Here is a 16067-nt window from a genome sequence, read left to right on the forward strand (position 1 = left end):
ATCTCCCATACTGACTCCAGAACCTACATTTTAATAAACTCTGTAGGCAATGCATATGTACATTACAGTCTGAGAAGCAGTGAAGTAGTCCTCAATTACTCCTCTTTCCCTCACATACTTTGCTCCAGCCACACTGGCCTCTTGGCTATTTCTAAAAGGCAGAAACACATCTACCTTTGGTATTCATTCCTCCCTCTACCTAGAATAACTGCAGGCTAGTTACCTTCCTTTCTTCAGGCCTTTATTAAAGTCATTTTCTCATTAAAGTCTTTCTGGGCCATCCTATCTAAAACTGACCTATAGTTCTTTTAATCCATAGTTATTATCTTTAATCTATAGTTATTTTAATTTATAGTTCTTATCAACACAGTATGTATTTTACTTATTTATCCTGTTTTCTTTGTCTGACTTCCCTGGTAGGATTTGAGCTCTACAGGGGCTGGGATTTATGTCTGTTTTGATCATTGCTTACTAGTAATATATGGTACCTAGAACAGTGTATGTACATAGTAGACACCCAGAAAAGTTTTTATTGAATGAATTGGATGTAGCAATAGGCAGACTTTAGCAAAGTCTTGGAGAACAAGACTGAATATAGTAAAGTGAGAGGCAGATATTAATGAGGTAGAAAATAAATTTTAAGAAAGGAAACAGAATTACAAAGTGTACTCTATTTTAAAGAGCTCTAGCTAATATTAAAATAATTCATTTTGGGGATTAGCTAGCACTTCAATCTATTAGTGAATATATTTCTTCTTTGGCAAATAATTTCTAAATAGAAAACATAAAAGTTAAAGTGTAACAGATTTTTATGGGTTTCAAGTATAGCCCTTTAAAAAAAATATTAAAAATTTTCCATCACCTTTGAAACCCATTAAGTTCTCTCCATTCTACATCTTAAGTATCTCCTAGCTTTCTTTCCCTATTCTCAGAGGCCTTTCACAATTTATGAGAAGCACCTGGTAATTAAACCCTAAGACTGTTGGCTCCTCTGATTCAAACAGCTCCTCTGTTCAAACTGTGGGACAAGATAACCTACTCTCAAGATACATTCTGGCATCCCTCTCCTCCCTGCTGTTCTAACTTCTCAGGGGTAGTTCTCACCAAGGAGTCTCTACTTAGTAGAAAATTCAAACAAGCCTCTTTTGAACTCTTCATAACTTTTGCTCTGAGCTTGTTTTATTGGGAAAAATACTGATAAGACACCTCCTTAGGACATCTGCTGGACTGTCTCCTGGAAAGCAAACAAACTAACTTTTCAAGACAACCCCCTGGTATCTGCTCACCTTCAACAAAATCCGCCTTCCTTCCTTGTCGCTTAGCAACTGCAATTGCTTGCTCTTTAAAAGCAGAAGCCCCTCTTTGTTCCCTGCCCTGTATTGACTAGCAATACACTGACCCTTTCCTCCCTTAGAAAGTAAAATAAATTTCATCTCTGCATCTCTTCTCTTAGTTGTGAATTCTTTCACAGCTCCCATCGCTGTCACTGGCTAATGCTTAAACACCCTCTATGCCCTCTTTCACCTCCATCCATCCCCCTCCATTTCTGTAATCACCACTCTGCTGCCTAAGTCCATAGTTCTCTAGCCCTTTTCTATATCCCTTTACTTACCTGTGCGAACATAGCAAAGTTAATGATATCCTATATAACAAGTGTAACAACTGGAATGACCAGAGACCAGAACCACCAAGACCCCTCCCTAGGCTGGCCCCGCCCCCAAGCAAGCGGTTAGGGGTGATCAAGCAGGCTGGCAGAGTGGTTAGGGGTGATCAGGTAGGCAGACTAGCACTTAGGGGTGATCAGGTAGGCAGGCAAGTGGTTAGGGGCGATCAGGTAGGCAGGCCAGTGGATAGGGGCAAGCAGGTAGTCTGATGGCCCCTCACAGGGCTGGCCCCGTTCCCCAGCAAAGAAAGAGGGAGGCCCAGGCCACTGGCGGCAACTCTGTGGCAGGTGTGTGTCCGGCCAGGAATCACCCCGCAGAGGGAGGCCCAGGCCAGTCAAGCCATCGCACCGCACGCCTGTTGCCTGCAGAGGGAGGTCACCAGTGGCAGGGGAGAGGGAGGCAGCGCTGCACAGATGGCAAGCAGTAGCAGCGGCAGGAGTGGGGCCAGCTGCCTGCAGCCAGGGGAAAGAAAGCCCCTGATCTCAGGCAAGGCCTAGGGACTCTACCTGAGGGGTCCTGGATTGTGAGAGGGTGCAGGCCGGGCTGAGGGACTGTCCCCCCCCCCCCTCAAGTGCACGAATTTTCGTGCACCAGGCCTCTAGTAGGAGAATAAAAAAGAAAAGAAGTCAGCTACAGCTCCAAGGTACTTTGAAGAAATAACCATATTTTAAAAAATATGATCTTAAAAAAAAAAAAATCAGACCTCTCGGGGATAACTGTTTTGATATCTGTGGCAATTCAAACAGAAGATGCATTTCATTTTCAGAGCTAATCCTGTGATAGATATTTCCTTAAAGCTGACTATGTAATTCTCTTAACCGTGAGTTGCTGATGTTTGCTAGACCCCACATATTACTGTTCACAGGAGCCAGAGCACTGCAAGTGACAGTTGAATGCAGATTATAATAGTTCTCTCTGCAAAGTGCAACAACCTACCTTCTATTCTTATGATATAAACTGCCTCTTTAGCACCTATACTTTGTCAGAAGCTTTGTTTTGAAGCCTAGGCAGAGGCACAGTGTCCCAATGCAGCTGCTTACCGGGTTGTAGCCAGATCACTATTCTCCTTGGAGCCATCTTCCTCTGCATAAAGGGAAGGCAGCGTGGAACTAGTCATCAAAGTTTCCATCTCTCTAACAGAAAGAAAGAATAAAAAATAATTAATGGCTTAATTACTTCCAGTTCAAGTTTCACTAATTTAAGAGCTAGCCTTCCTTAACTTTATCACATCAGCAGCAGAATAGAAACTGACCTGATTATTTATCTTCTTGACTCGGACACATCAATTTAAACTCTATGGTTAAAGAATGGGCTTTCAGTGGACAGAGCCTCAGCCTGCAGACTGAAGGGTCCCAGGTTCAATTCTGCTCAAGGGCACATGCCTGGTTTATGGGCTCAATACCCAGTGGGGGGCATGCAGAAGGCAGCCGATCAATGATTCTCCCTCATCATTGATGTTTCTCTCTCTCCCTCTCCCTTCCTTTCTGAAATATATAAAAATATGTTTAAAAAAATGGGCTTTCAGTCCTGGTCTTAATCAACTAAACAGACTTAAAATAGTTAGATTTTTTTACAACCCAGACACAGTATGGAAAATTCCTTTTTTATTTATTCAGAATATCTTTAAAAGTATTCTTCATTTCCTGTAGAAATTGTTAAGCAGTACTGCAACCCTGAGCAAGTTATTCAACCTCTTTGAGATACCATCTCATTATCTTAGACAAAATTACTGACCTATGCACAGGATTATTGTAAAGGATTAAACTGAAAGTGCTTCCTAAACAGAGAAAGGCTAATAGACGGTAAGTGCTTTGAGTATCTATAATAATAAAAGCGTAATATATTAATTAGACCGGACGTTCTTCCGGACGAAGTGGAGGCTGCGAGGAAAGCTGAGGTCCCGGTGCCTGCCGGTGGCCAGAGGGAAGCTGGTGCTGGCAGCCTGGAGAAGGAAGGCCTACTCTTGCACGAATTTCGTGCATCGGGCCTCTAGTTATTATATAAAGAAAGGTATTATTATTATTACAGCTTTACCAGTTCTCAGTCCCAAATAAATTATCCTTAGATTAAATGATGACAAACTGAGCCCGCTAAAAGGAAATAATGCCAAGGAAGTGGAGGATAGAAGGCATAATGATGTGGTTCAGTTAAAGAAACCATACTTCTAGGTCAGAAATATACTCTACATCACTATGATGAGTAACAAAAATAGATATATCTGGGTACAGGAAACTAAGCTAACTTGAAGAAAACAAATAAATCACTAAAACTTGAGGTTATCAGACTGAGAGGATAAGGGATAGGGACAAAGAGAGTAATTTCATTTAGCATATGTGGGAGCACAGCTCCTTGGATGCTGGGTATTAGGTGGAGACATGAGAAGGTGTAGGTATATATAAGAGAAACTTTAATGTAGACCAAGTAGCCATTGCTACAGAAGGAGCCATCAGACAAAGGAGTTCTTCAAAATAGCCCCACAAAAGTAAGCACCGGCTGGTTAGTGGCAGCTTATACATACTCAAACAAAAGAGACTCCTGCCAATTAGTGTTATATACTCAAACAAAAGAGGCCTCATGCCCCTTAGTGACGCTAGTGCTACATTAACATAAACAGGTTACATAAGGGTGCATTTGTGCAGTGCGTATATTGCTACTACTGAGTCATTGCCCTCCCACAGGCGTAGGGCAAAGGGGCCTTTCACCTAATAATACGGTTGTGTCCTTGCCTGCACGCATGCGTATGGCAAATTGGCCTTGGTCATCTGGCATACTCTGATTAGGGTTCCCACACACTACAAAAATGTGTTTTTTCCCTTCAGTGCTTACCACCCAGAGCTTTACTCCACATTGCTAAAAGCAGCAGCCTTCCATTCATAATGAAAGTGATATTCAAACAAAACAATCAAAAGTGACCCCAAACATTAGTCACATAAGGGGAACTGAAAACCATGCAAGAAATAGTGCTGCAATCAACTGGGAGAACTGAGATGCAAATTAGGAGTTCACTTGGGAGCTCCTTCCATAGTTATTTCAGGTGCTGCTGCCAAAGATACCCCGTGAACTAGCAATCAAAAGGAAAGCACAGCAGCCTAAATAGATCTAGAATTCATCCTATTGAGGTGGAAATAAGAAAATGCAGATGACATGACACCCTATTCTAACTATTCAATAAATTTACTTCCAAATGAATGATTTACTTATTTTTATTTTCTCATTTTTACTTCTAAATTTATTTAGCAGACCAAGTTCAATAAATAGTTTAATGTGAAAAAACTGCATCTCTGTTTACCTTCTACCCATTATAGTGGGTAAAGCATGGAAGGCATAGAGAGGAACTTCTCTTCCGCAACGCAGTAAAGAGTTTCTTTCATGTGCTTGCTAGTCCTTTTCAATTCCTCAAGATAGAGAGCTTACAGGGGGCTGTAGCTGTAACAAATCCTGCAAAAATCCATTCTAGATGTTTTCTAGAATAATCCTGACACAAGTGTACTTAAATTTTATTCACAGGCCAGATTAGAGCCCAGGCTTTAAAGACTACTAATATAACCTTAAACCAATATTTATCTTACCAAAAGAAAACTATCAATTAGATGGCATACAGTCAAACTGTATACCAAGAGCAAACATTCAAATAGTCAGATATATACCCCCAAACCTTAAAAGGACTCATTTTACTGGCTTCTTTCTAAAAGTCTCCTTATAAATATACTAGAGGCCAGGTGCATGAAATTCGTGCACGGTGGGTGGAGGTGTCCCTCAGCCCAGCCTGCATCTCTACAATCTGGGACTCCTCTCACAATCCGGGACTGCTGGCTCCTAACCACTCGCCTGCCTGCCTGATCACCCCTAATGCTTCTGTCTGCCAGCCTGATTGCCCCCTAACTACTTCCTTGCTGGCCTGATTGACACCTAACTGCTCCCCTGCTGGCCCAATCGCCCCCAACTGCCCTCCCCTGCCGGCCATCTTGTGATGCAAGGGTGTGAGGGTCAATTTGCATATTACCTCTTTATTATATAGGATGGCCTTTGAAGAAACTCAATACTCAGCGTCACTCCCACACCTCAAAAGAAGTGGACAGATTAAGGGTCTTTTAATTCATTAGGACAACACTACCCTCTTTGGGTGTTTCCCAGATATCTAGTTATTTTAGAAATATGGGGAGACAGCTGGACTACCTAACCTAAACATATAAACAGATTATATAAACAAAGGAAGTTCAGAGAACACACATTTCTTCCTTTTCCTTTTATAAACTTGGCTTCAGATGTGATTTTTCTAGTGTTACTGAATAGTCAGGTCCCTAAAAAATGAGTAATAAAGTAGGTAGAAGGTTAGTGGCCAAGATTAACAAAAGAAGGAAATGAGGAATTGGTTTAGTGAAACACAAAATCCTCTAAACTACTATAATAAGTTGGAAAATAAAATAATTCCCAAGAATATGATTAGGATCCTGTAAGACTGCTTTCATATGGTCCTTGGAGGGGTGACTTAAACCAAATCACGGATACTAAGCCACTGATTGCCAAAAGCCCTTCAGGCATCTGTGCCTGATAATGTCCCAGTAGAGAGGTCACACTGAACTTTGAAATTCCATACAAAGCACTTACGAAATGTAATGAATGCTGCTCTGGAAGGGGAAAGAAGATCAATATGTACAAAGGCCAAGAAATATACTACTTTGGTTCTCAACTGGTGTTTAAGTAAATGGGTATATCATGTACGTGGAAGAATGGAAAAATGGTATTACCTTGGGGTTTACACTTTGTTTTTTTTTATTTTTAATTCTTTATTGTTGAGAGTATTACAGATGTCCCCTTTTCCCCCTTTCATTGCTCTCCTCCACCCAGATTCCACCCCGCCCAAGGCCTTCACCAGCCTATTGTCAGTGTCCCTGGATAGTGTGTGTGTGTATCTATCTATCTATCTATCTATCTATCTATCTATCTATCTATTCCCTTTGGTTAATCTCTTCCAACCCCTGTCCTTCCCTCTGTGATTCACCAATCTGTTCTATGTTTCCATACCTGGTCTCTTTTATTCATCAGTTCATTTTGTTCATTTATTTTAATTTTTAGATTCAATTGTATTTATTGCCATTTTATTGTTCATATTTTTAATCTTTTTTCTTCTTCTTCTTAAAGAAGACCCTTTAACATTTCATGGGCCTAGCCGGTTTGGCTCAGTGGACAGAGCATCGGCCTGTGAACTGAAGGGTCCTGGGTTCCATTCTGGTCAAGGGCACATGACAGGTTTGCAGGCTCAATCCCCAGTAGGGGGCATGCAAGATGCAGCCAATCAATGATTCTCTCTCATCATCGATATTTCTATTTCTCTCTCCCTCTCCTTTCCTCTGGGAAATCAATAAAAATATATTTAAAAAACACACACAAAAAACCATTTCATGTAACACTGGTTTGGTGGTGGTGAACTCCTTTTGCTTTTTCTTGTCTGTTAGGGTCTTTATCTGACCTTCAATTCTAAATGAGAGCTTTGCTGGGTAGAGTAATCTTGGTTGTAGGCCCTCCCTTTTCATCACTTTGAATATTTCTTACCACTCCCTTCTGGCCTGCAAAGTTTCTATTGAAAAATCAGCTGATATCATATGGGCACTCCCTTGTAGATAACTGCTTTTCTCTTGTAGCTTTTAAGGTTCTCTCTTTGTCTTTAACCTTAGGCATTTTAATTATGATGTGTCTTGGTGTGGGCCTCTTTGGGTACATCTTGTTTGGGACTCTCTGCACTTCCTGTAAGTCTATTTCTTTCACCAGGTGGGGGAAGTTTTCTGTCATTGAGAGGAAAAAAGGGAGAGGGAGAACGGAAAACATTGATGTGAGTTTCACACACACACCCTGGCCTGACCGAACCCACAATCTGGGCATGTGCATAGGATGATGCTCAACCAACTGAGCGACACTGGCCAGGGCAAGATTGTATGTTTTGAGAAGGAAAATCAGACATCTTTATAAAAACTCTAGTGCCATGGACAAAAAAAGGAGCCACATATTAAACATGAAAAGCTTAGGGGAGGCCTGTGTAGCGGCCTCACAAACTCAGAGACAGAAAGTAACCACAATAGATGGTCTGGAATTAAAACTTTCTAACTAAAAGCAGTTCATGGTGGTAGTCATGTCCTAGGGCAGTATTTTTCCTAACCAAGGTCCATTTTCACCTTAACTGAGCCTGTCTTTTTGCATCTAGGATAACATACCTGATAAAATGCCTTTGGAATAACAAAGTAATTTCCTTTTTTCTAAACCCTCAGGACACCTCAAGGCACAACCACTGTCCAGAGTGGAGATCACAAATCCCCTCTTTGTTACTGCTATCATGTTAATTGTTGACTGTTAACTATCCTGTGCATACCTATGTAAAAGAAGTGTTTATTCATTTTACTTTTTACTCAATTCCAGAGGTTTTCCTGTTTTGCTTTCTCTGGCCTCCAATTTCTATCACCAATGGATTTCATATAACCCCTTTATGCCTCTTCCTTTGATTATAATGTATACAATGAGGTGCAAAACTGCCATTCTCTGGAATGGGGATATATACAGCTCTGATTGGGTGTGGAAAGCCTCAGTTGAAATAGGATTCCAGGAACTCCTTTATAAGGGCTGGCTCAGATGGCAGAAACAATGCAGGCAGGCAGTTCAGTGCAGACTTCTTTCTGAAGTGCAGTTTGCATGAGAGGCCACAGGAGCCTTTTTAAGTAGGTATCTTCTTTCTCAGGGTTCATAAAACCCTGGAAGAGAAAATGTGAAACCTAGGGTCCTTATCACTTTGATTAATTTTGGCTTTAATTCCTAGCTCTAGAAGTCATCTCTCTCCCCCCCTCCCCTCTCTCTCTCTCTCCCCTCCCAACCCCCCCGACTCTCTCTTTCCCTCTCCCTATACTTCTACTCTTACAGGATAATGAAAAGGTAGGAACATTTCAGGGCAGGGAAACTGAGACAGGAAAGTTAAAACAAGGCCAAGCAGTGTGGGCAATTAGCAGCTGGCTTGTAAGTAACAAGCCAATATCTTCCCCAAACCAAAGACACCTGAGAGCAAATGGTTAAAAGTGTCCCTAATAAGAGAATGCAGGAAAGGAGGGGGGAAGGGAGAGAGAAGGAGGAGTCTTCTACTTCTCACTCATTAAAAAAAAAAAAAAAAAAAAATCAGGGAGAGGAAAGGGAAAAAAAGAGCCAGTTTTATTTTTTTATTCCCTAGAAACAAAAGCTAGCAGTCTCAAGGCTTGGCAAGATAAAATGGCCAGGTGCTTCTCATGAATTTTGGAAAGGCCACAACAAAAAGGGACCTTGAAAATTAATCCATACCAAGATATTCAGCAGTGAAATTTAAAAACCTATAGATAGGAGGGTATATTATGTCTTGAATCCCCACCCAACTTGCCCTTCAGATTAGCTGAGAGCTCATCTGTGCTTGCCTCGAGTCTTTAATAAATATGCTATGCATGCTTTAATTTTTTAATATAATGGCTTTATCACAATGCAATCAAAGTCTCTCGTGTAAATTCATTTATATGAGCATGACAAGTACCAAGGTGAGGACAGCCCTCTCCCTCTGACTCAGGGGGCTGTTCAATAATACCTCCCTGGTGTCTGTGAGAGTTACCTCTACCTCTCCACCTCTCTTCACACCTGTGAGGCAGCAGAAGACAGTAACCTGGACCTGAATGGTTACAGGGTCCAGACCTCCAGCAGGCTAAAGATAACATTTTGACCTAAGTTATGTTTCAGTTTTTTACCCAAGGTAAAAAGACACCCTGGCTACTTTCCCACAAGACCAGAAGGACACCAGAAAAGACCTCAGAACTGTCTTTAAGACTTGAAGAGGGATTAAACATGGCAGCTGGCAGGACTGGAGTTAAGCAGAGTCTGAGTGAGTATGGGAGTGAGAAGGGTGTGTGTGAAAGTGCATGGTGTGTGTGAGGGATAGTTAGATCTCGCAGGGACCTTGGGGGTGGGTGGATCAGGCTGTCCTGGACAAAGAGAACCTGCCAGCACCACAGGCACTCCCCTGGTGGTAATGCTCTGGCTCAGAAACCACGCCATCTTGAAGGAGGGAGCTGCAGCAGCTAGAAGCACAGCCTTGTCACCATCCAGACTAGCCTTGGACACCATCATGGGTCCACCAGCTGGTGGAATGCCAGCAGGACCTCAATAGTGCACCCCTGCTGACCCCACATACTTGCTGACCCCCTGAGCACCTGCAGTGGACATCTGAGGGACCAGTTCTGTGGCAGAAGAGAGTACAGCTCAGAACAGAGACAATCAAGGTGGATACATACAACTCTGATTGGGGGAAGACTCAAGGCAGACCTAGCCTCTGGGATAAGGGGTCCCCGACTATTGGACAACTAGGGGCTTCAACCTCTCGGACCTCAATCAGGTTGCCCAGGGCCAGAGACTCACATTCACCTGCACTAGAGTAGCTTCTAGGAGGCCCAGGAACCAGATTCAACAACATTAGAGCAAAATCCAGTGAGCCCCACGAAAAGCGGACCCAAAGGTCTTTGAGTGTGTATGGTTTTGCTTTTTGGTGTGTGTGTGTGTGTGTGTGTATGTGTGTGTGTGACAGAGAGAGTGGATTTTCTGTGTTTTGTTTTCTGTTTGTTTTTTGTCTCCTTTTTTTTCTCTTTCTTCTTGCATATCTCTAATTTCTTTGTTTCCTTTGATTCTATTCTACTTTAGCCTATAATTGTTATTAATTTTTCTTAGTTTTGCTTTTCTTTATTCTCATTTCTTTTCTATTTTACTTTTCCTATCTAGAAATTAATATAGTCATTATTACTGTTTTAATTCCATTAATGTTACTTCATTTATTTTGTTTCCTCTTCTTTTTTCCTCCTATAGTAGTTCTTTTAGCATTTTCCTTACCTCTATTTAGGCATCTTTTCATCTTCTTCTTTCTCTCTCTATTTTTTTGTATATCCCCTCTAAATCTTTGGTCACATGTCTTTTAGTATACTTTTTATTTTTTCCTGTGTGTTGCTTTCTTTTCTTCTTCCTTTTAAAATATATTTCTTTATTGATTTCAGAGAGAAGGGAGAGGAGAGAGAGAGATAGAAACACCAATGATGAGAGAGAATCATTGATCGGCTGCCTCCTGCACACCCCCCACTGGGGATCGAGCCCGCAACCCAGGCATGTGTGCTTGGCCGGGATCGAACCCGGGACCCCTCAGTCCGCAGGCTGACGCTCTATCCACTGAGCCAAGCCGGCCAGGGCTTCTTCTTCCTTTTTAATCTTTCCTGTTGTTACTGCATCGAGTAGCTTGATTTTCATGGTGTTTTTGGTTTGGCCCTGTTGTCTTACTCCATTCTGTCAGCATCTATATAACAGCTGGTTGATCCACACTGGCAGCAAGTTGGAGGGGTGATCCTTCCCACTAATGAGACATCAACAATCAAGTCCCAATTACAACAGGAGAGCCCAGATAACACACACACACACACACACACACACACACACACACACACGGGCAATCCTAGAGCATCCAGCTCAGGTGAACAAAGAGATTACACCATTGAACCCCTCAAGACAATTTCTACATGAGGCCATCCCACAAAGACAGGGAGGCATAACAGTTATAGCTAATACACAGAAGCAAATACAAAGAGATAGATAAAATGGGGAGACAAAGACATAATACCCAAATGAGAGAAAAGAAGGAATGTCCAGAAAAAGAACTAAATGAGATGGAGGCAAGCAACCTATCAGACATAGAATTCAAAGCAATGGTTATAAAGATGCTTAAGGAATGTAGTGAAAATTACAACAGCATGAAAAGGGGAATAGAGGCTATGAACAAGAACCAGACAGAAATGAAGAACACATGGGAAAGTATTAAAAGTACATTGAATGGCCCAGCTGGCATGGCTCAGTGACTGAGCATCAGCCTATGAACCAGGAGGTCATGGTTCGATTCCCGGTCAGGGCACATGCCTGGATTGCAGGCTCAATCCCCAGTGAGGGCGTGCAGAAGGCAGTCAATCAATGATTTTCTCTTATCATTGATGTTTCTATCTCTCTTTTCCTTTCACTTCCTTTCTGAAATCAATAAAAAAATATATTTTAAAAAGCGCAGATTGGGCCAAGACCGGTTTGGCTCAGTGGATAGAGCGTCGGCCTGCGGACTGAAAGGTCCCAGGTTCGATTCCGGTCAAGGGCATGTACCTTGGTTGCGGGCACATCCCCAGTGGGAGGTGTGCAGGAGGCAGCTGATCGATGTTTCTCTCTCATCGATGTTTCTGACTCTCTATCTCTCTCCCTTTCTCTCTGTAAAAAATCAATAAAAATATATTTAAAAAAAATAAAAGCACAGAGTGGATGAAGCAGAAGAACAAATCAGCGATTTGGAAGAAAAGGTAGAAATAAATACCCAATTAGAGCAGCAAATAAAAAAAAGAATTAAAAAGCAGGAAGATAGCTTAAGGGAGCTCTGGGACAACATGAAATGTAACAAAATTCGCAATATAGGAATACCAGGAGGGGAAGAGGGAGAGCAAGGAACAGAGAACCCATTTAAAGAAATAATGACAGAAAACCCAACCTGGTGAAGGAAAATGCCACACAAGTTCAGGAGGCACAGAGAATCCCAAATCAAGATGAACCCAAACAGATCTACACCTAGACACACCATAATTAAAATGGCAAATGTTGAAGACAAAGAAAGAATCTCAAAGACAGCAAGAGAGAAACAGAAAATTACCTACAAAGGAGTTCCCATTACATTGTCAGCTGACTTCTTAATAGAAACACTTCAGGCCAGAAGGGAGTGGCATGAAATCCTCAAAGTAATGAAAAGCAAGGACCTAAATCCAAGATTACTGTATCCAGCAAGGCTATCATTTACAATTTAAAATGAAATAAAAAGCTTTCCAGACAAAGAAAGGTTGAATAAATACATTATCACCAAAACAGCAATGCAAGAAATGTTAAGAAGAAAAGGAGAAAGAGAGGACCATAGGCATAAAGAAAATAAAAATGGCAATAAATACATACCTGTCAATAACTTTAAATGTATATTGATTAAATGCTCCAGTCCAAAGACATGGGGAGACTGAATGGATAAGAAAACATGACCCAGCCCTAACCGGTTTGGCTCTCAGTGGATAGAGCGTTGACCTGTGGACTCAAGGGTCCCAGGTTAGATTCCGGTCAAGGGCATGTACCTTGGTTGCGGGCACATCCCCAGCAGGGGGTGTGCAGAAGGCAGCTGATCGATGTTTCTCTCTCATTGATGTTTCTAACTCTCTAACCCTCTCCCTTCCTGTCTGTAAAAAATCAATAAAATATATTAAAAAAAAATCATCACTTAAAAAGAAAAAGAAAAAGAAAAAAGAAAACATGATCCATATTATGCTGTCTATAAGAGACCCAACTCAGAACAAAAGATATACACAGAATGAAAGTGAAGGGATGGCAAAATATATTCCATGCAAATGGAAAGGGAAAAAAAAGCTAGGGTAGCAATACTCGTATCAGACAAAACAGACTTCAAACAAAGGCCATAACAAGAGACAAAGAAGGCCACTTCATAATACTAAAGGGAATGATTCAACAAGAAAACAGAACCCCTGTAAACATATAAGCACCCAATATAGGAGGACCAAAGTACATAAAAAACTCTTAACAGACTTTATGGGAGAGACTGACAGCAATACAGTCATAGTAGGGGACTTAACACCTCACTGACATCACTGGATAGATCTTCCAGAAAAAAAATGAACAAGCAAACAGAGGCCTTAAATGACAAACTAGATCAGATGGATCTAACTGGTATTTACAGAACATGTCACCCCAAAGCAACAGAATATACATTCTTCTCAAGCACACATGGAACATTCTCAAAAAAAGAACACATGTTAGGGCACAAAACAAGTCTATACAAATTCAAGAAGCTTGATATAATACCAAGCATCTTCTCTGATCACAAAGGCATGGAGTCAGAAATCAGCTACAATAAAAAAAAATAAAAAACACTCAAATTCATGGAAGCTAAATAGCATATTATTAAACAACTAGAGGCCCGGTGCACAAAAACTTGTGCACTGGTGGGGGGTGGGGTGGGGAGTGTCCCTCAGCCTCACTTGTGCCCTCTCACAGTCTGGGACCCCTCGGGAGATAATGACCTGCTGGCTTAGGCCCACTCCCGGGTGGCAGAGGGCAAGCCCAATCCCTAGGTGCAGCCCCTGGTCGGGCACAGAGCAGGGCTGATTGGGGAGTTGGGGCGCCACCCCCTGTCGTGCACAGAACAGGGCGGATCGGGAGGTTGCGATGCCACCCCCAGTCACGCTCAGGGTAGGGCCGATTGGGGGGTTGGGGCACCGCCTCCTGTCACACTCAAGGCAGGGTCGATGGAGAGGTTGTGGCCCCCCCCCCCCTCACGCACAGAGCAGGGCTGATCAGGGGGTTTGGGCGCTGCCCCCTGTCACACACAGAGCAGGGCCGATCAGGGGGTTGGGGAGCTCCCCCCTGTCACGCACAGAGCAGGGCCGATGAAGGGGGTTGGGGCTCCACCCCGTCACACACAGAGCAGGGCGGATCAGGGCGTTGGGGCGCCGCTCCCTATCACCCACAGAGCAGGGCCGATCAGGGGGTTGGGGAGCTCCCCCCTATCAGGCACAGAGCAGGGCCGATCAGGGGGTTGGGGCGCCTTCCCCTGTCATGAACAGAGCAGGGCGGATAGGGAGGTTGTGGCCCCGCCCCCTGTCACACACAGAGCCGCAGGGCGATCAGGGGGTTTGGGTGCTGCCCCCTGTCACGCTGCTCCAGGGGCCAGGAGGCCTCGCGGCTCCGCTGATCCCAGTGCTGGGAGGCCTCGCGGCTCCGCTGATCCCAGTGCTAGGAGGCCTCGCGGCTCAGCTGATCCCGGTGCTAGGAGGCCTCACTGCTCCGCTTGACACCGGGGCAGTGAGGCCTTGCAGCTCAGCTGATCCCGGTACCAGGAGGCCTTACGGCTCCGCTTGACACCGGGGCAGTGAGGCCTCGCTGCTCCGCTGATCCCAGGCCGGGAGGTCTCGCGGCTCCGTTGATCCCGGTGCCAGGAGGCCTCGAGGCTCCACTGATCCCGGTGCCAGGAGGCCTCGCGGCTCCGCTGATCCTGGTGCTGAGAGGCATATTACCCTTTTACTACATAGGATAGAGGCCTGGTGCATGGGTGGGGGCCAGCTGGTTTGCCCTGAAGGGTGTCCCGGATCAGAGTAGGGGTCCCGCTTGGGTGCCTGGCCAGCCTGGATGAGGGGATGATGGCTGTTTGCAACTGGTCACACCCCCTTCAGGGTGGGGTCCCCACTGGGGTGCCTGGCCAGTCTGGGTGAGGGGCTGAGGGCCGTTTTCAGGCTGGCGGGCGACTGAAGCTACCAACCTCTCCTTTTTTTCTTTTTTTTTTTATTCTGGGATTTATTTACCTTCTATGGCTGTCACTGGAGCTGAGAGCCGGCTTTAGCTCTGAGGCTTGGCTCCAGCTCTGAGACCTCGGCTGCTGATCTGGGTTTGTTTGGGTTCTATAATTGAAATACTGTTTCAGCTCCAGCTCCGAGGCCGGCTTGTTTAGCTTCTATAATTGCAACATAGTTGCTTAGAGTGCAGCTGAGAGCTGGGTGGTGGCAGGCAGGGAACCTTGGCTTCCTCCATCACTGGAGCAAGCAAGCCTCCTGTTCGCTTCAGCTGCCTGGCTGCTGGCCGCCATCTTGGTTGGCAGTTAATTTGCATATCTCGCTGATTAGCCAATGGGAAGGGTAGTGAAGTTACGGTTAATTACCATGTTTCTCTATTATTAGATAGGATGAATGGGTTACCAATGAGATCAAACAAAAAATTAAAAACTTCCTGGAAACAAAGGAAAAGGGACACACAACCACTCAAAACATATGGGACATGGCGAAAGGAGTACTGAAAAAGAAGTACATAGCACTACAGGCGTATCTCAAGAAACAAGGAAAAGGACTAATAAAATATTTAACCCTACAACTAAATGAATTAGAAAGAGAACAGTAAGAAAAGCCCAGAGGAAGTAGAAGGAAGGAAATACTGCAGATCAGAGTGGAAATAAATGACATAGAGACTGAAAAACAAAACAAAACAAAACAGTACAAAAGGCCAATAAATCCAAGAGCTGATTCTTTGAAAAGATAAACAAGATTGAGGAACCCCTAGTCAGTCTCATTAGGAAACAAAGAGAGAGGACCGAAATAAATAAATCAGAAATGAAAGGAGAGATATAACAACAGACACCACAGAATTACAAAGGATTATAAGTGTACTATGAACAACTATATGCTAACAACCTGGGTGAAATGGACAAATTCCTAGAAACATACAATCTTCCAAAACTCAGTCAAGAAGAATCAGAAAACCTGAAAAGGCCAATAACAACCAATGAAATTGAAGCAGTAATTA

At 43.4% G+C, this 16067-nt stretch overlaps 1 protein-coding gene across 1 annotated transcript in view; it reads right to left on the minus strand.

Annotated features, from left to right (window-relative positions):
- Positions 1 to 16067, minus strand: part of HMG20A (high mobility group 20A) — a 137402-nt gene that overhangs the window by 75517 nt on the left and 45818 nt on the right. Inside the window, exon 2 of the mRNA XM_006087917.3 lies at positions 2705 to 2797. Within this exon, the coding sequence (XP_006087979.1) occupies positions 2705 to 2793 (89 nt within the window). The 5' untranslated portion in view covers positions 2794 to 2797. The remainder of the gene's footprint in view (positions 1 to 2704; positions 2798 to 16067) is intronic.

The sequence above is a fragment of the Myotis lucifugus genome, unplaced genomic scaffold, assembly GCF_000147115.1.
Source record: "Myotis lucifugus unplaced genomic scaffold, Myoluc2.0 scaffold_41, whole genome shotgun sequence".
Taxonomy (NCBI): Eukaryota; Metazoa; Chordata; class Mammalia; order Chiroptera; family Vespertilionidae; genus Myotis; species Myotis lucifugus.